At 43.6% G+C, this 21,201-nt stretch overlaps 1 protein-coding gene across 3 annotated transcripts in view; it reads left to right on the top strand.

Annotated features, from left to right (window-relative positions):
• Positions 1–21,201, top strand: part of cntn4 (contactin 4) — a 200,745-nt gene that overhangs the window by 58,831 nt on the left and 120,713 nt on the right. For all 3 annotated transcript variants that reach the window (XM_030091110.1, XM_030091111.1, XM_030091112.1), the window contains 2 exons: positions 5,593–5,725; positions 17,300–17,475. In XM_030091110.1, coding sequence (XP_029946970.1) covers positions 5,593–5,725; positions 17,300–17,475 — 309 coding nt within the window. The remainder of the gene's footprint in view (positions 1–5,592; positions 5,726–17,299; positions 17,476–21,201) is intronic.

Below are 21,201 nucleotides of genomic sequence, written 5' to 3'. Positions count from 1 at the left end.
CGGGCCATTCCAGGACACAACAAGGCTTATCTGGCAGGCGACTTCCCAATATTATGGTTACAAACAGCGGCGAGCAAGAAAAACGAATTAACAATGTTGTTGCTTCCAAGTCAACGGTGCAGCGTTTTGCAGCAGGAGATAATACCGGCTGTACCGGCTGCATTAAACAGCAGCTCCAAGGGGCTCTCCTCCGGCGTGCGCGCCCGCAAACACCGTGCATCCACTATCCTGCAGCCATTATGGGAATAATACAAACTTTTTCCAAAACACATTTAAACTGTTTTTCCTTATCGAGCGCACTCTCTCGCTACGACACATCCGAAAACAAATAAATAAATAAAAACAAGGCGGCTTTGAAAATGAAGCTCTGTGTCCCCAGTGAGCAACAATAGCTCAGTTTATTTGCACTCGCCACACAAAAAAGGGCAAAAAAAAAAAAAAAAAAAAAAAATATATAGTGGTTTTTGTCAGCTGATAAAACGACAGACGTCTCACATCACTCTATTTTATCACGGCGCAGATTAATATCTTTATTACTGATCAGCATTTTCAGCCGGTGTTTGGTGGTCCTTCTTTATGGCAGATCAAATATATGAAGTAAATATCTTGTTTTCGAGCTGCGGCTCCCGTTTATGAGGCAAATTCGTCTTAATCCTGCCGTGTTGTTGCCGTGCAGTTTTTCAGAGCAGAGCGGCGGGACGGGAGGTTTCCACCCGTTTACCGTAACACTTGTTGCATATTTCACTGATGTTTACAGGGCCTAAGATATCGTCTTATTGTCCATGATCAGCGCCCAGGTAGGCCATAAAGGAAATGTTAACAGCTCACAATGCGAGGATACTTTAATAACAGCGTCTGGTGTCAAAAGCGTCCCGTCATGATATGTAGACACAGCCGATCGGGGACCTTTAAGTTTGTGAGGAGTAAATTTGAACCTCGCCACAGCGCCGTAAAAAGGTTAAAAAGATCAATAGAATGATTGAGAGTTATTGTCTGGCGGCAGGAAATATCTATGCTGATTCTAACAGCATGCGGGCGGCTGCGCTTGATTCAATATTGGGCGTCACACTGTGCCAACCAAGCTTCATTTTTAAAGCAAAAAAAATAAATAAATAAAGATTAAATCTAACTTGCTGGATGAACAAACTCTCACAGAGTTTATTGGAAATGGCATAAAGGTCTCCCATCTGTTCTTAATGTCTGTCCTCTGTTCGACATGGTTCAACATTTTGGGACAGAGCATGTTGATCTTTTTCTCAGAGATCAATTTCTTCAGGATCTCCGAGTGTTTCAGGATCTATGATTCACTGTCTTGACGATGTAAACCAGGTTCTGGGCATCATCAGGCCCGGGGGCCATATCTGGCCCTGCGGTTGTGCTTGACCAGCCCCCCGGGTGTCACTGGAAAACCTGGCATCAAATTTATTGGCTATTGGTACATTATTGATGGGATCTAACACATTGGTCAACAAAGTTAGCGATCAATAAAGAAAAACATATAAAAAGAGAAAAAGTGACAGATTAGCAGCAGCAGCTGAGGAATCCGGTGAATTTGTGGCTCCAAACTCCCTGATGGCCGATGAGAGGCTGAAACTTTGAATCCATGAGATTGGATTCTCATCGTCGTGTCGTGCTGAAGGGCAACGCCAGAGTCCGTGTTCGGATATCGGCAGCCCACACAGGCAAAGACGTCGATCGCTGCATCGACGCTTTCATCCAGACTGACGGAAATCATGGCGTCACCTCTTGAATTGGAAGGAGCGTCAGTCTCATCGGCCAGCAGCCGGCTTGGAATGTGGAGCTACTGATCTCTGAATGATTTTGAAGGAAACATTGGCAACTTTTGTCAGCCAAATGTAAATGTTGTTTTTCTGTTTGCTCTTTGGACTGAAATCCGTTTTACTACATTGTGGGTGTAGGTTGTATGACAGAGATGTCTGGACATGGTATGCACTGATGTGGAGAGACTTTTATGAAAAAGCTTTCAGAGCCACACCACATCTCAGGCTGGTCTCTGGAACACGTCCAGTTAACTGGTTTTAAAGTATCTCTGAGGCGACAGGACGGGAGATGAAGGCACCGCGCACAAATCTACCGCAAACACAGAACGCCATCATGTCTGCGTGAAGAGAAACCTCCGAGACGTCTTTCTAGCAAGTTGTTCAGTGGAGTCCTGAAGGTCTAATGGTCCAACTGAAGAACAATCAAGGGAAAGTCACTGTGGCTCAAAGCCTGCAGGCATTCCTGTGATTAGAAAAAGCATTTTTTTATTATCTGTCAGAGCCAGCACACTCCAAATGATACCATAAAGGTCATCAAAAGTGAAAGAATTATTCGTAGCCAACGTTATTTGATAGTCTGGGAGGTTTAGTGAGTGTTTTTTTTTTTTTTTTTTTTTGTAATATCTTGGATAATTGTGGATCCAGCTCTCTGAGGAAAAAAAAAAATCAAAGTCCTGTTCAATAACACAGATCTTAAAAATCCTGGGCTATAACATCCAAGTTTATTTTTTTTAGATTATTAAATATGCCTTAACATTTTTATTTTTTTTATATTCAATACAGGTTATGTACTCAAAGGGTTGAAATAGAGCGTTCAGTAAGCCTTCCATGTTTTTCTTCACTCATATAAGTCGTTCACCTGAGAGATCTCCATCGTTTTTGTGTTTCCCTTTCAGAAAAGTTTCTTGTTTACAGGGAAATGGTAGAAGTGATGAAAATTAAGTAGTTTTCCACGGAATCATTTCACTCTGGAGACCGCCAAAACGCAATGAAAGTTCTGCGTTTGCTCTTGAAAAGATTCCCCCGGCTCACTGACGGAAGGTTGTGGGTCTTTGGAGAGCAGACTGTAACTAAATGAGATACTTGAAAACATCAGGTTGATTTTTAGAATGAAGTTAACGCAAAGACAAGCTTACATGTAGTTGATAATGACTCCAGAATGAAAAAAAAAAGGTTAATCTTTCAGATAGTGGGATCATCCAGATGTCTGACATGCTAAATAATCCACAGGATTTTATTTTTTCCGCCCAGTCGGTTCTGTTCAGTTCTCTTCCGTTTGCATCCAGTTTCAGTGTAATGCTAGCATGAGTCCGGCGCTACCTGAACCCTCCTTCGCCTCGCTCCCAGCCCGGCCTCATTAACGGCTCCATGAGACCACACTCTGCCCCACATGCACACATCTGGAAACTCAATAAGGAAGTAGGAAGGGCAAAGAGAGATTAGAAAAAAAAAAAAAAAAAAAAAGAGGGAAAAGTACTTGACTTCCTGATAATATATTAATGTCATCATTGGGCTCTAAGTTCCGTACTTTTAGCTGGCGATTCGACTCCGAGCTGCAGTCTGTGTGAATACTGGAGAGCTCATTACCCACAGTGCAGTCAGATCAGCAGTCTCTTCTCATCTCCCGCTGTAGGTTGAGACTGAATCGTGTTCGACCTGCCATTAAATAATGCCTGATTTTCCCGACTGCGCCGTGACCGTTCAAACACCGCCTCTTCTTTTACATGCCTATTCAGTGGTAGTGGGGGCAATTTAAAAAGCCTCTCGCACCTATTCTTAGGCAGCCTTGGACTACATGCAGAAATATCTATGAATAATTACGATAAGCTGAGGTTTTTTTTCTCTCTCTCTCTCTCTCTCTCGCAGGAGGGAAATTGAAGCTTTAGTTTGTATTCATGACAAGGACGTCCAAAATGATCAGGGATGACGGGAACAAAAAGGGTGTTTGAGCACTGATGTGAGGCTTTAAGACAGATTTCCTCCGATGCCAGGGGTGTCTCGTCACACACTTCCACAGTCTCGGTTTTAATTTCTGTTTCGCTGTGTGATTTCACCTGTAGATAACAGCGGCGCAGCTGCCGCCAGATGGATGCGGTGATCAGACCACGTCCAGCTTTTATTATATTTCCTGCTCTGAGGCCACATTACAGTTCGGCCTCACAAATTTCGCCCCCCACCACCTGTTTTCTTTTTCAGACAAAATTAACCTTGCATGCAGCAGACGGTGCAGTTTTTACACTCTGATAGCGAGAGAGGCTCTTCGTCAGGAGTTTACTGCCATCGGCATCACTCTCAACACAAGAGAACGTTGAATAATCTGCAGATGTTGGTGGGTCGTCAAGCTGCCTGCTGTAAATGCTGGAACGACTCTGTCAGTGTTTGCAGATTGAAAACAGCTGCTGTCCTCATTTTAAGTTTAACTTTTAGGCTATACAGCGTATTTATCGGTCAGAATTGTGTAAACACACCCCCAAACCCCCCCCCCCCCCCCCCCCCCCCCCCCCCCCCCATCAAAAACTTACATTCCCTTACATTACATTGAGCACCTTGCATGGCAGTGGTGTGTGAATGTGTGTGTGAATGGGTGAATGTGATAATGCACTGTAGAGCGCTTTGGGCTCTGCTAATGCAGGGTAAAAAGCACTATATAAGTGTGTTCCGTTTACCATTTGATATTTATAATATCATTTGTCAGGTTTGGGCAGCACTAAATGGGATACTTGTGTGTTATTTGAACATATTTGTTGACATGAAACATTTTGATCTCTCAGGATTTGTCTTTGCTGACTATCTATTGATCTAAATCAGTCCTGATTATTTTGGCTCCCGAGGAGGATTGTGCGTAACACACTGCGAGTGTAGATGACCCAGTTCACCGTCTTCCACCTTTATGTTTGCTTCTTCTTTTAGTTTTCTTCAATCACCTTGTTTCCTCATCTTATTATTTTTTCAACCACTCTCACCCCCACTCACGTTTCTTGTTCTGTCACTATTACAAACAGAAAGAAAGCCAGTTCCTCCTGGTGCCTCCGTTACTGCTCTTCAGGTTAAATATTTCCAGTAGGAATCAGCTCAGGCTTCAGAAGAGAAACATGCTTATTAAAGGAAAAAATCTTTTTCTTTGATGAGTGAGTGAAAATTTCTTGAAAGAAAATCCAACAACCGCGTCTCTTTTCACTTGAATAAAAGCATCCACCCTCAAAATGGGAAAAAAAAAGAAAGGGAAAAGGCTCTTCGGTGAAATAATGAGCCCACTAATAATCAGATACGGCGGGAATCCAACGCATTCTGTTGCAAATTAATCCGCGATAAAGCGGCAGCTTTGCAGAGCCACGCGCAGGGAGCTCTAATGGCCGTCTTTAATGGAGTAACCCACACTTCTGTTGTGTCATTGACAACAAAAGGAGCACTAACAACATGACACCAGCAATTACACCTCTGCATGGACACACAATCCCTCACATCTCGGGCCAAAGAAATAAAGAAATAACAGCCGGTGGACGGCGGTGAACGAAGGGGTTTTTTTTCCTCCCCAGACATCGTTTGACATAAATCAGCTGCTATATCCTATTACCACCTAAGTAGTTGCTGAAAGACACGTCTTGCTTCCAATCACTCTTCGGTGCACCGCAGTGTCGCGACAACCGGTTCAAATTGATATGTTTGGTCTGCTTGTGTTGTTGTTGTTTTTTTGGTTTTTTTTTTGCCCCACAAAAGACTTAAAGCTGCATCAACCTGTCAGCTAATTAGTTGCTGTGCAAACCCTGTGGAGTGTGAATTTATAGCGGGTCCTGTTGTCCTTCCCTCACAGAGAGCAGCGTCCTGCAGAGCCCCGTCTTCACCAAGCAGCCCGGCAGCATCGTGTACCCGGTGGAGACGGTGGAGAAGAACAGGGAGGTGGTGTTCAGCTGCGAAGCCCAGGGAAGCCCACCTCCTCTGTACCGGTGAGCCTGCGACCGCACTCATTTTTCATAAATCCTGCCAGTTCGTATGCCAATGACAGATTCCCTGTGCGAGTTTAGACAGTCCACCAGTGGCAAATGTCTCTATTTTGTCTGAATCACAACAAGAAGGAACTGGGTGCTCCAGTTTCCTCATTTAGTCCAACAGCAGGCATGTTAGTTGAATTGAATTCTTTAAAGCAGCCATTCCCACACTCAAAACATGCCGGGGTCCATTTATAATCAACAAAATCCTCCCTGATTAACCCAACTCTACAATGTCAACCCTGACTGAATCTCAACCAAGACTAACATGAATCCCAGAGAAGCTCATAAATAACAACATCTCCTCCACATTCATGCAACATGTGCAGAAACGCATGTTCAGCACTGGTTATTAAACTACAGTAAGACACTGAACTGCTCCCAGTCTTTGGACTGAGTGGCTAACATGGCAACCTGCAAGCTTTACAACCTGGAGTCCAGTGTTGAGATCTGCTTCAAACACCAATGGACCAAAACTTTTATGTTCATATATCACCAACCTAACTCCTTTCTTTAACAAACGGAATGTACCCAATGTGTGGACAAAGTGAAGCGTAGACATAACTACAGCCGGATGCCGTCTCTGAAGTGGACACGATTCTGATCCGTTTAGACCTTCCTGTTTTTTGCACTGCATCCCTACAGCAGCCTCACTGTGATTCAAAGGCCCAGATCTTTTTACCAGGAGTCAGACAGAGTGAAGATGGACGGAAAGAAATCCTGGAGAAACATTCACCTGATCTGTCTCCTTCTTATCAAATAGCAAAAAGTTGCTTTTTCATTGTTTCTGCAGAGATGGAGTCAGAGCATTTTAAAAAAAAGTTCCACTAGTTGAGAGTCTTAGTTAGGGATGGGAACCAAATTGTGGCTTTTATACAGTAGGTACCGACTGAATTCCGTTGGTCCTACCGAGTACCGATTCACATAAAATCAAACGGTACCATGTTTCAGTACTTGAACGCATCCTTGTGACTGTGGAGGGGAAGGGTTGGCTGTTTTCCAAGCAGGACTTGAAAGCAGCATTGCAAGAGCGTAATGGCGTCAGTAGCGAGCACGCCAACAAGCAAACATGAGTAGAAAGCACTGACTCCGCTTTCATTACGCTCTTTGCTGCAGGAATATTGTATAGGAATGCTGTAATTTCTTGTAGTTATCAGTTACTAATTATTTTAGTATCATTCCCAACACTGCTCAGGAACTCATATCAGCTTCTCTTCCAAATAAACCAAGGAGAGAGGAAAAAAAAACTAATCTGTAATTTGAAGCCTTGGACTGAACTTAATTAATTTGAGCTAACAGAGGATGCACAGCAGATAAGATAAAGTGTCTCTTCATTATGGAAGAGCTGCTTCAGATCTGGCCTTAAATAATCTTTATTCATCTTTTTGTGAGGATGAAAGTTTGTTCCAGAGGTTTTCTGGGGAACTGTCAACAGATAGCTAATGCCAGTGAGCAAAAATAGCAAGTCCATAAGTTTATTCTTCCTTCGCTCGGGTTTTGCAGCCTCCAGTAAATCAATAGAAATAAAGAACAGAGCAGACAGTAATTCTCTACTTACAGTATGAATTATGTAGTTATGGGAAACAAAGCTCTAAAGCTGCAGAAACAAACGACAAAATATCCGACGTCTTTCCATGCCTGTGAAACGCCGATGCCATCTCATTTTTGACAACAGGCTGATATAAAAGTTGTCAAGTTATGCTCGTCTGAAAGCTAATTTTTGTCTCCGCTCATAACCTAGACCCACGAAATGAGTCTTTTTACTCGTTTTTGTCAAGAATTTTTATCTATTTGTCAGAAAAATAGAAATGAAGAATAAAATGAGTCCAAGGCTTGCCAGGAAGGTTCAGGGTCTTCAATTAAGTAATTCTTTATAATATACTGTGTTCTGTCATTACAGAATTCGAGATTCCTCAAACCGGTGTTGACAAATTCAAAAGCAGGAACCCTTACAGCTGAGATCGCATTTTGTTCTTTTGATCCCGGACAGTTTAATCCACGCTTGTCGACATGACACCTCTGTTCTAAAACTAGAAACCAGCAAGTTCCTAATCTGACAAAGCCCGAGGTCGGCCCGTCTGACAGTGAATTAAATCCGCTGGACTCGGAAAGTGTCCTCACGCGCCGCCTCCCGTCCAGGGAGAATGAAACCGCTCTGCGTTTCTCCTTCCTCCCTTGTTTCCGGCTCGTTCATCCTCACAAATGGAGCCTGAGCTGATGGGGATCACAGGGACGCATTACACCAACTCCGTTTCGCAGCGCCGGATTTCCCCTTCAGCCCCCTGCTGGTAACATGTGTCGTCTGTGCGGGGGCCGGTGGATGCATGTTAAGCTCGACGTGCCAGCGAGCCAAACATGTTTTCCCGCCGCAGAGTTCAAAGTGCATCTGCTTTGTTTCTCTTCCCAACCACAAACGCGGCCCATTAGTCTTTAGAGAGGCTGCTGTGTTGTGTTGTGTTGTGTTGCGTTGCGGCTTCTCCGGCGAGTGAAAGTTCAAATCAATCATGTTTGCTCGCTGAAATTGCCGGCGCGAGATTTGGACGGATTGGTCCGTTTAATACTTGGAGCTGAGCCAGCTTAAAGGCTGACCTAATCAGCTGTTTCCCGTCAAGGTCGCTGTGCGGTCCTGTCAGAGCCGCCTCCCAGAGAGAACCGCAGCCAGCAGACAAGAGGGGCTAAGTCGTCCTCAAAGTTCATTAGCTGCACGTCACGCGGCGGCGGAGTCTGACAGCTTGAGCTGCGGTGTTTACATGAAATGCCACCAGCAAAAGATTTCCGCTCGGCGCCCGCTGCACTAAATCTGGATGGAGCGAAACAAAGGACTTTCCTCTTTAAAGGAGAGAAAGTGTTCAGGCTGAGCCATAAACATCAGTTACTCAAGTGAGTCTGATGATAAAAACTGGATGATAAGGAAATACACCACGGCGCTGCGGCAGTTTGTGAATACGCTTACGTTCTTCTCTGCAGTATTACATAATCACAACCTCGTATACGTGATAACTCTTGAATACAGGAATACATTCTAAATGAAGGAAAATATTAAGCTAAGTAATCTAAAAGTATCTTATGAAACACCTTTTCCAGCTCACCGTTTGTTTTGTGCTCTGTGCTTTGTGTTTTTTCTCTCTGTTTACATGGCGACGATGCTCAGAGCCACTGAAAACACAACTTTTTAAAAACTGCTCCCAAAGTGGAACTTTCAGAAAACGCTCAGGCTCCATGTAGACGGGGGTGGGGGGGGGGGGGGGGTCCTGGTCCTGGTCCTGGTCCTGGTCCTGGTCCTGATCATAGTTCCAGTCCAGATTCTCCTGGATCTTTTAGTTTCACAGTCACTGTAATAGAAAGCCATCTTGGTTATCTGTGAAGTGGAATTCCTGGAGGACTGTCCTGCTCCTCTGGAGCTAATCTGGTAATCTGAGGCCAGTCTGACCCAGTTTGACTCAGTTCCTGTTCTGCTGATCACTTCAAGCTCAGATCAGCTCAAGATTGTATTTCTGTGGATGTCCAATACGCTCCTCTTAGGAGTGGTTTGGTTTGTAAGTAAATCCGTCAGTCCTTCCATTCAAAGTACGGTATGTGGTTGAGTATTTCTGGTTTATAATTTCCAAACATTGAAGGACGCTTTCATTTAAAACACATGTATTTCACAGCTTTGAACGCTGTCTCCTTTGTACAACTCAAGTTTTCACCCGTAGTTACGTCCCTAAGGATGTCTTCAGTACATTTTACTGAAATTTTCATCGTACAACTTCACTTGCATATTTTTTTAATCCTTTTTTTCTGTCTAATATCTTCATCTGAGTAATTCCTCCACTGCTCTCTGCCTGCTGGCCTAATGTCATCCCGTCCTCTCATTTTCTTGCTGCAGTCGTTGCAAGCAGGCAAAGTTTAGGGGTGTTTTTCCACGCTCCGTAAAGCCTTGAAACTTGCAGGCTATGAAAGGGCGAGGGGAGGGACATTTGTTCCCAGACTGTCCTCAAGAAAGTGCTTTTCTCCAGATTATAGTGCAGCTTCACCAGGGTCCTCGCGTCGAGAGGAGGGAGGCGTCGACTCGAAGGTTAAAGGAACGAAATCCAGCGCTGGCAGTAAAAACTGCACATTGCATCAGATGAATTTGTAAAATCTCTCTTTGTCCTCTGGTAAAGTGATGAGCTATGCCGACACATGATCCTGGCCTGTGTCGGGCTCGGCAAAGGCAGAATCCGTGCACCGCTGCACCTTTCACGAGAGGCATTAACGGGACTCGGCTTACAGCCAGTCTGCTTTCAAACACGCCTTTCAGCTACTCTGAATCAGAATAATTTCACAGATTAAAGTTAAGTTTCATCTCTCTGGAAGCTCCGGTCCGTCTTCCCCACCTCACCTTCTACTCATTTCAGTAGGTTCTGTTGTTGGAGGCAGTGCCAGGCGGCTGAAACCAGGCGGAGCGGGGATGAGTCCGGGATGAGAGGAAGGAGTTTTATCTCAATATGTAACCCAACGATTGGTATCGAGCTGAGAAGACATGGACTGCTGGTTTATCTGATTTGTGTTAAAACCACATTTGTGAAAGTTACTTAAGATCAGTTCGTGAGAGCAGTGGCTAAATCTTACTATAAATAAAGAAGCGAAAGGGACATTGTTTCACTGTATTCAGCAATGCAGGGAAATTGAAAAAAAAAATCATCTCCAAATACATTTTATTGGATTTTAAAGTTTTCCTGCTGCGTTTATACTCAGAAAATAATACTAACAATGAAAATAAGAGGACACTTAGGACACATTTTCACAAGGATGTTTCCAGCGAATAATACGCGCCGTTTTGATGACGCAGTTTGGAGAATCTTCAAAAAAAATTCCACCTTGGGAACCGTTTTTCCAAAACTTCTATTTTCCATGACTCCGGCCACCGCTGTTGCGTGAACAGACGTCGTTTTCAAACTGTAAAAGTCATGGGGCTTCCTGTAAACAGGAATAAAGCGACTTTCCTGAAACATGAAAACGATGTGAAGGGCCTCAGGAAAGCCATGTTACCAACACTGGACGTGTTGAAGTGATTTTCACCATGTTTTCATCCATTTGAGCTGAACTGGTGAGAAGCCAGAAGAGGTTTGTTGGAGTGTTTGGTTCCAGCAGCCACAAAGCCTGCGCTGGCCAAAGTACCAAATAAGATGGTTTACACGCCTGCTGTGAGAAAACAACTCTTGATTCTCCTCTTACAAGTCACCGCCCTCATCTGTCAGTGCGGCCCGGTTGTTCTCATGCTCTGGACAGCCTCGCTGGGTTATTCGCTCCAGTCCGAGCATTGGTCCAGGTCTCCTAAACAAACCAAAAGAGGTTATTCTGGCAGCTTTTACCTTCAGTAGAGATGCAACAGTACAAAATGTCTCAACATTCAGTCCAGAATTCATAGATTTTGAAGTTCTCAAATGCTTATTTTAATATTGATAGTGAAGTTGTTAAATGGTTTTTCCTAATCAGGATTGATTCCTTTTTTAATCAAATCACTTCCATTGAGAACTGAAAAAAACATAAAAGTTATTTATCGAAATCAATTTTTTGCCACTTTTTTTGTTCAAATTACCCAAATACAAGGTAGTTTCTTTTACAGTTTCCAGTTTAAAATGTTGAACGGAAGAATAAATAATAAGAAGAGTAATGAATAATGTGAAATCCCTGACTGAGGCGAGTCTTTCTAACTAAATTAAGTTGACAAGCTTCATGCAACATATTTAAGTCTGTATGAGTCGCTCCTCTGAAATTATGCGTATACCAGATGCATATTTAACAGGAAAACCTCGTCCCGATGCAGCGCATGTGAGAACATGGACAGATGTTATCAGTTAATGTAGCAGCAGCCAGTTAGTCAAATGTAATTTCATGTGAGTGATTTCTCCCTCAGTTCATAACACGAGTGACAGGAACCTTCATTATCTCACACAAATAGAAAATTGGAAAATTCCAAATCTTAATAATATAATGGTAATAATAATAAGAAGAAAAAAGAAAAGAATACCAATTTTTAAAAGTGAATTTGTTACTGCTTTTTTTCAGTTATCAAACTGAAATTGAATTGAAAATTGCACAAAATTATTAAGAACAAATGAGAAACCAGGCAAAAGCGGAAGTGTGTTTATTTTACAAAATAACTACAGAAATTGTGTAAGTTTCTGTTTGTATGAAAGTGTCTGTCAGCACTCCTGTAAAAGATACATCAAATCAAGTGTTTGGCCCCAGTTACACAACATTGTTTCTGACAGAACAGAGAACTCTTTCGTTGTGTTTGGGTTTCTGTTTACATGAGAATGGTGCTTGGAGCCACTAAAAATGCAACTTTTTGAAAAAAATGACTTCCAAGGGCCCTCAGGCTCAGAGGGGCCCTCCGCTGGCAGAATTTCTTTTTTTGCAGCAACATTACCGGTATATGCATTAGAATGAACTGTTTTGTACTGAGTCATTGTAGGAAAGTGAAACGACACCAGAACTGCACAAAAAAATGCTAAAGAGCAATGAAACTGTGGAGCAGCTCTGTGAGGGAGCAGCTCTGTGAGGGAGCAGCTCCGTGAGGGAGCAGCTCCGTGAGGGAGCAGCTCCGTGAGGGAGCAGCTCCGTGAGGGAGCAGCTCCGTGAGGGAGCAGCTCCGTGAGGGAGCAGCTCCGTGTTGTGTGCTGCGTTGCCAGATTAGGTTCTTTTGAACACGTCCGGTGGGTTGATGAAATGGTTGTGTGTTTGTGACGTGTCTTCTATGATGTAAATAAGAGTTTTACGGTTTTGACAAGCATTTTCTACAGAAATAGAGATTTGAGCTGCTTTCTATTGAGTTGGGCTGGTTTTACATTGTGTCTGTGCTGGAAACACGATGGCAAATCTGGCAACCTCCTGCGGCAGACCGTGGACGCACAGGAGGCAGTGACCCTCCTCACAGGGGTGACTTTACCAGGCCGAGCTGCTTGTCTGCTCTTTCATTGCTCTTTAAGTGGCACTGCCTGTATCCAACTGTGTGTGTGTGAGAGAGGTCCTTTTCACAATTAATTAGAATTAAAAATGTAGTCAGGACAACTCTGGGTCAGAGGAGACTTTCTGCTCTGTCATTACTGGCCATGAGTCCGAGCTGGTGAGGATGTGATTTTAGACTTTGCAAAGAAAAAGACCAGGAAGAAGAACTTCAGAACTCAAGAGCCACTGTGCTTCCTGTGGAGAGAGTAGGCCACTACGAACTGTTATGATTAACAGATAATGAACGTATTTTGCTTATTTGATATGCTTTTTGCATAACATGTATTTTGTGTCACTGTGGTGTGACGCTGAGAGTTATAGTGCTGTATATTTGTTTGTTTTTTTTTTTTGTTTTGTTTTGCAGTATGATAGTTGTCCAGCTAGCTTGGTGATGCTCTAATATGACCTGCACTCATTTGTGTTGTTATATCTTCAGTCCGTGACTTTTGAGAAGTGCTGGTGTGCTTTCTGCTTGGGTGATTTTCAGTAAACATTTTGTTGTAATAATCTTTCGCCATGCACTTGTTTGTTATGATTTATCTCATTGTATTGTTTGTGATTTATCAGTGAGACGGCAGCATTTGGTTTCCCATAAAAGGCGAGTCAGACCGAGGGCATGGCCAGCCCTGGTGAAATTCACAGAAAGACAAACAGAGCCATTTCGACAATTATGCCAAAAGCGTTAAACTCACTGTGTGTGTGTGTGTGTGTGTGTGTGTGTGTGTGTGTGTGTGTGTGTGTGTGTGTGTGTGTGTGTGTGTGTGAGCCTCAGTGCCCAGGGACCTCTGGAATTACTAATCCGGCCCTGTTTGTAGCGTACTATTATTGTCTGTGCGTATGAAGGCGATTTCATTACCAAAACCCACAGAGCCTATACGTTCCACCGTGTGTTCACCGGTGCAGAATGTTCACATTCTCTACCTGCCATGTTGCCCATATTTGGTTGATGCAAAACAGTATTTACCACAGGTGTATTAGCAAACACAACACACCAAGGCATTCCAGTGTTCCACTTCGTGAGCGCTGTGTGATGAGTGGTCAGCAGTCTCACCTCACAGTGGAAACATCGCAGGTTCGAGTCTGGACTTCGTCGAGACTTTCTGAGTGGAGTTTGTTTTCAACCAAAGTTCAGAAACACAAATTAAAAGATAATCAGAGGCATTGAACCACGAATAGATGATGGATGGATGATGAATCAATGGGTGTATGGGTGGATTTATGAAGTTTTGTTCCAACACCCCTGAAGTTTGTTTCGTTGCATTCAGAGTCAAACACAAATATTCAGAAAAGTCTCAGTAGAGAGTGTTGTTTTTGAAACACCTCTGAGCACCAGGCTTAAGGAAAAAAAAGGAACAGACCGCCAAACGTTCGCAGCCTCATCAGCCAGATGGTGTGGTATTATGTCACTGTGTTCGCGGCCTGTTGTTACATGATTGGATAAAGCATGTGCCTAACAAATGGAGCCGCCGCTGTGGCCCGCTTGCCGCCATAAATCACTGTAAATAGAATTATTAAATGATCTCGTTCACGCGCGTTTGATATAATCTGTTGCCTCGTGTCCCGCGGAGGATACGCAGTGAAGATTCAGTGCCGCCGCCGCCGCCGCCGCCGCCGCCTTGCTGCACGGCTCCTGCGCTCAATTAAGAAAACATGTTTCACCAGAACCGTTGAGCCTCTGTCGGCTTTAAGGCTGTTATGTAATTGGCTCAGAACAATGGCTCAGCAATTATCTGCCACTACTTGTGTGTTTAACCGCCACGCACACAGCAAGTCTCACATTTTCGGGGTGAGTTTCTCCTTTTTGTCAATGCAGGATTTGATTACTCACTCACATCAAGGCCCGATTAGTCCGTCCACTCCGATGTCTGAGAGGCGCATAAAGCAAACCGACTGACGGGCAAAATCTTTTGCAACATTTTGGCTTTTTTCAAGCCGTCGCCGATTAAAGTGCCTCACGCTGGGCGCAATGCCGGGTCCCTGCGAGCAATCACCCCTGTGAAAGGGCCGCTTTCATACGCGATGGGATGCCTTTCCGAAAGCGGAGGGAGCTGCCCCGCGCTTTGCTCTGGAGTTTGAGTCTGAGGTGTTACTTGGCTGCGAAATATTTATGTTGATTTCTGTTTGTTGCGGCTGCGGCGGCGGTCCTGAGAGGACGCGGTCCCCCACCCCCTCCCCCACCCTCCTCCCCGATGCCTCGTCTCTATTGTGCGTAGTAACAAGGCTCTTGAGAGCACACACTTACTTGTGACAGAGCTGGAGAGGGGCCATGAAACACCACATTTCGGCTATTAAAAGAAAAGGGGAGGAAAGAAAAAAAAAAACAAGCCGTAACCAAACAAAATGAGAATGTGCGGAGGCGCTTTGTGAGTGCAGCCGTGTCCCGGCCCACCACCCTGCTGTTTGTGAGGCGGGTGGGAGGCTGAGCGGCACAGGCTCACATCGCTTTCTGTGTGTAATCGTCTCCTACTCAGACAGCCCCGATTCCAGGAAAGGTGGGACACTGTGAGGATGAACGCCACGGCGTGGAAATCATTTGAACACATTTACTGTCTTGGAAAGACGACATTTGCATGTTCTCTCATGGTTTCCTCCGACAGTCCAAAAACATGGCTGCAAATGTAACTGGTGACCTTAGAGTGCCTCGAGCTGTGTGTGTGTGTGAGTGTGTGTGTGTGTGGTCGTCTTTCTCTGTTTCTGCGGTCTCATTTCAAGAGAAAACGAAAAACTTTTGCGTTTTGTGTGTCTGTTTAAACATTTTGTTTCCTATTTCTGGACTCAGTGATGAACACTGCTCACAGCTGATGGCTTCCAGAAGTCTTCCTCAGTCCTTGCAGTGAATCCCACCTCATAACCATGTCTCCTTTAAATGCAGCGCTGCCCGAGGGCCTTCCAACACAGAGAGGTTCTGGAAGCAGAAGCACTTTGAAATATTTTTAAATGATATTATGTGTGAAATCCCAAAAGTCTTGCTTAGAATTTCCTGTTGCACCATTGTCCTGTAGAGTCTTTCACAGATTCTTGATCCTCTCTCCTCATCGCTTCCTTAAAAAAAGAACATTAGCAGTTTAATAATGCACCAACATTGATCTGTTCAGCTTTTGTCTTGTATTTAGAGCACTGGAGTTTAATGCAGATGGTCAGATCACATTGATCACACTGAGAGAGAGCTGGGAGTCGAGGAGAAAACCAGGGGAACCATGGGGAACCACTATGAGACTCAAACCAGCACAAGAGCTCAAACTATCATCTTTTTTTGGTGTTTGGAATTTTTGGTTTTGCCATTTTCAATACAGTATAAAGATGAGTTTCTGTTCGACCGATGGCGGGTTTGGGCATTTTAAGTCTTGACCAAGACTTAATCAGATGCACTCTGAAAGTGAATTCCAGATGCTCCCAATACTTCATGAAACCTTCCCACCATGTGGCAGTCTTGCACTGATTCCACACACGTCCAGCAGGACAGCGCGGAGGTAACGTTCTGCACCAAAGCTGTATTATGCTACAAAAGATGTGCTCGCAGGAGAAAATCCCACAACAACGCAGAACACAGAAGGGCTGTCATTGTTTTCTCTGAAAGGTTATTTTGCTCTCAAAGGTACCAAATTGGCATAACAAGGAGAGTTAAGATAGCAGTACACCAAACAGCTTTGCACAACTTCTGTCTGCTGCACAAAAAGGGCTTTAGCAAAGCCCCCTTTCTTCACATCAAAGCTGCTTTCCTTTCCAAATGAAACAATGCGCCGTTTTCCCAGCTGAACCTGAAATCATTCGGAGCAAATTAAAAAATCAAAGCAGACGGAAATTTAGAACTTTGCCTCAAAGAAATAATCAGCCTCTAAATCACCCTGGGCCCTAATCAAATCTGGATTGTCCATTTTCCGATACAATATGATGAAATGCTCCTTTCATGCTTGTTTATCTGCACAGAATTTTTTATTGCCGGGATAGTTATACATCATCGATAGCTCTATTCGGGCGTTGCTTTTGTTCTCCTCGCTGAAGTAAGTTATGGCTCTCGCTTCAGAAATGACTGATCTTCCTCCCACCTGCATTCTGTTTTAATAAGGTGCATCTGTGTGGAGCGATTGGAGAGTCTGTTGCCATTTTAAGTGAATTATACCCTTCGTTGATCACCCTTAACACCAATGATAATCATGTGGACGGGCCCAGAATGTGCAAGTGTGAAGGCGAGCTCGCAGGCATTTGTTTTAATTGTGGCACCATAATGATTAAGCAGGATTTTTATGCGGTGTGACTCGGGTCTGGCAAGATGGATGGCCTGCAATGCTATCTGTTCTCAGGGAGTCAAGTCCTTGGCACCACAGTGGTTCAGCGCTGCTTAGATTAACACTAAGCTGGAGGCCATGATTTCTGGGCCCTCTCCACCTTTTGTTTCTCTCCCATTGGGGGGGGAAAAAAAAAGAAACAATCAGAAGCACAAGTCACGTTTCCTTCCCTCGCACACTGAAATACTTCCATCCATTGCCTCTACCAAACGCTCTTTCATTTGTTCATTTACATGCTAATGTTTTCTGCTTTTTCACAATGTTTCTCCAGGTGGAAACTGAACGGCACGGAGATCAGCCCCAAATCTGGATCTCACTACAGCCTGTCTGGAGGCAACCTCCGGATCAGCCATCTGAACAAAGACCAAGACGCCGGAACGTATCAGTGCCTCGCCTCCAACTCTTTCGGGACCATCGTCAGCCGGGAGGCCAGTCTAACCTTTGCATGTGAGTCTTATTTTTCTTCATCATCTTTCTCTGGGCTTCTGCGGTTTATGACCCTCTACATGGAAAAAAAGAGGAAGAGATGATGATACAGTGTGAGCAATGCAGGCCAGCTCATAAACACATAGTTTCCTAGCTAACGTTTGGAGGAATGTCATTGAGGTTGCACTGACCTCCCTTTGACACACTGTTCAAGAATTCATAACTATTTTTATTATATTCTGTATCAGACGTGACTAGATGGTGAAAGATGCTACTTGGTCATGATATCAGTTATCAGATTGTTCAAAGATAATTCCAAAGCTAGTTGATTTGCTGCAATGTCCTCTGAGATGATTGTGTATCTGGTCTCTAAAACATCTCTTTAGTATAAAGTATGTTATAAATGGCAAGTAATATTTATTCACATTGGTTGTTGGTGTAGCTAAAGGTCCTTTAAAAAAGTGTCATTGTTTAGATCAGATTTTATGAATTCTCCTTTTAAATTATTGCATGTACGTAGTAGAAATATGAGTGATATATCAGTATTAACGTCGGTTTCATGCTCAATAGTTCAAGACAACAGCCTGATTGATGGAAACCACTTTAAAGAAGACCGAGCAAACAATCAATTTTATATCTGCAGAGTCAGCATTGTCTCTCTCTTTTTTTTAATGAATGCTTCATTTAATGACTTTCCTGCTGGTTTCCGATGGAGACGGTGACGGATCGCTCGGCGCTTCCTGATGGCTGTAACTGACAGCCTCTGGGCTTCATATTCCTAAAGCGGGAGCGAGTCAATACGTGGCCGCTGCACACGGCGGCTATCGGACAGGAGTAAATGATGACATTAACAGCAAGTGAGTGATTGCTCGCTCAGATTAGATTCTGAGGTTTAGCGTTAGGGGACAAGGCCGCCGATAAGTCTCCGGCCATTTGTCTGGGTCCTTTGGACCAGTGGGAAGTCAATCCACCATCGGACCCTGCTGGTGGATTTCCACTATGATCGGATGACAGTTCCATCAATTGCTGGGCTGTGACCTTACCAGCCTTCAGTTGTTGTCAGAGGGTCCGGGGCGCCTGTATGACTGAGTGCCATCTATCTTCTTTATTACTCTTGCTATAGCTTAATTAACTCCCCAGCATGATTGAACGGCGAAGGTTCAAACGAATAATTTAAAGGGCAACTAGTATTACTGGAGAGTGTCATGTCATACTTTATAGGAATTTGAGACAAATGAACTATGTGGGTTGGTTCTTCCTGCAGGGAATCGAGCTCTGACGTCCAGAGTACAGACTTTATTTAACTCCAGTAGAGTTCTGAGGAATTTATCATTAAACAGAATTTTATTTTTATATTTCCCTTATTCCTCTACATGTCACATCCAGTATCTCTAGTTAACATGTCTCACATTTTCATGATGGGTTTGTTACTTTTGTTTGCATTTGAGAGGAAGAAGAATTTCAGTCAGAGATCCGTCATCTGTCAAAAAAATCAAGGCAATTCCTTATCTTAGATTTTATGTAAACACGCAAGTGGACCATGTATATTGTGAATATTCTCATTATTCCATCCGTAGATGGTTCTCAAAATCCTCAGAGATTGCTGTGTAAACATGTAAGCTTCATGCAAAACGATCCATAACTGGGGTCGAACCCAAATATTCTCACCTTGAAGCAGGAGGTTCCTGGAAAAATCACTGCTGGAGACTCCCGTCTCAGGATGACCTTGTTCGAACTGTATATCTAAACACGTTCAGGGGATTTCTCAAAACTGGCAGAAAGGGTCTTTTAAATCACAGTAACCTTACTTTTTTTTTGAAAAATCTAGTTTTTATTAGAAGGGTCTAAAGTGGACTGTAAGCCACCATAACAAGAAGTCTTGCAATTTAATGTTTATATTACTGTGCCTCAACGTCAGATATTGTTTAAGCCAGATATCAGATCTGTCCACATCGATGTAGATGTTCGTCCTGCTTCATTATTTCCTGCTGATGGTCGTTCTATGTATGAGACGTCTAAAAAGCTCCTCAGCCAATGACTTTTGAGAGATCGTATGCAGTGTCTGTGTAGATAAGGCAAAACACAACTTTGTAAAAACACCCAAGCTCCATCCCCATGTCGGAGGTGGAAAAGCTGCTACTGTGCATGAGCATCATGGCTGTAGTGAATTGTTCCTCTACACCTTTTCCAGGAACTTTTTCCTCCATGTCATGAGTCCCTGTTCATAGTCTCTGGGATTTAATCGTTCCATATGTTTGTAAAAGCAACTCAACTTCATGGTGGTGTGTCCCCTCCAGTGCCCCTTTTCCCTTATTATTAATGTGTATAATTTATTGTTCTCTATGACTGTGTGTGTGTGTGTGTGTGTGTGTGTGGTTTCATAGCAAAAACAATCAACAGCATTCACGAGTGCCCCAACATGAAAACGGCATCCATTTTCAAAATGTTGCTGTGTAAATGTGAAACTTTTCTGAAATGAAAACACAACAATGCGTTTTTCTTGAACCCTTGTTTTGTAAATGGGGCCTGATTCTCAGTTTAAGGTTATCTCTAGTTAAGATATTACTGTACTGATTTTCGTCTTTCAAGGCACCAGCAATCTGACTGTCTTATGGTTTCTCCAAACGATGATTTATTTAATTCTGTTTTCATCTCCTGAAAGCTTTGAATTCCCTCCTCGTCTTGCAGGTGTTTAGGACATATAAAAGTAGAGAACCAACATTGCTTTAAATGTGAAGAAATCAAGCCCCGGTTCAGCACTCCTCGCTCGTCTGACACTTGAAGCACTTTTTAAAGTCCCGTGCATTTTTACTCTTGCATGAGTAAAAGTGTTAAATGGGTGCTTGTGCTTTCGCCGTGTTTTTTTAGACCGGAGCCTCTTGTGTTGAAGTGAGGAGTGTGTCTACTTTTTGCGATCTCTGGAGAGATATTCTGCTCCAGTGATGCCGACTCGCAGTCCAACCCTCACACCCGCACTCCTCACACATTAGCCACGTTTCAGCAGCCGCTCCTGTTCCGCCGCGGTAAAGATCATGACCTTTTGTTGTTAATTAGTTTTACGCATAATTTGACTGTGATTTTGACACGAGACCGAGTTTGAGCTTTCCCACACCTCTAATAAGCCCGCCGGTAATTACAGCTGTCAGAGCCGAAATGGAAGTAATCATTTGGAAACATAAAAATGCACTTCTGCTGCACTTGAAAGGTCAAAAGTCAAGAGACTTAAGATTGTGGGATTTCTGTAATCTAATCGTGAGAGCGAACTCCAGAATTGATTAATTTCTTCGTGTAACAGGATAGTGTCGGGAGAGGTCCTGAGGCTGGATGTCACTGTGACGCTCAGTCTGGTGTCTCCTGTAAAAGAAGAAAAGTGACAGCAGCAGCAGTAGTTTCCAGCGCGGCCTCATAAACTATTAAAGTGAGCCACACAGTGGAACTCTGACATGTTACTTTATTACACAACCACACGCTGTATTTCATTAAAAATCGATTTCTCCTGCAGCTTATTGTTGCAGTAAATACTCATTAGCACGCACAACATATATCAGTTTGCCCTACACATGCAGTACAATGATCCTTTAACGCCTGAATATGACGATACAAAGACATCAGATATTCCTGCGGTAACAGAGAGATATGTGTCCTCTCAGAAATGTGAAATGCTAAGCTGTGTGTGAGAATCCTCCAGGCTAACGTGGAGCGGGACCATCCAGCTGGTTATCAGCACACGTCTCTAAAGCTAGCATC

This window comes from Salarias fasciatus, chromosome 5 (genome assembly GCF_902148845.1).
Source record: "Salarias fasciatus chromosome 5, fSalaFa1.1, whole genome shotgun sequence".
Taxonomy (NCBI): Eukaryota; Metazoa; Chordata; class Actinopteri; order Blenniiformes; family Blenniidae; genus Salarias; species Salarias fasciatus.
This window is presented reverse-complemented; position numbering and strand designations above follow the sequence as displayed.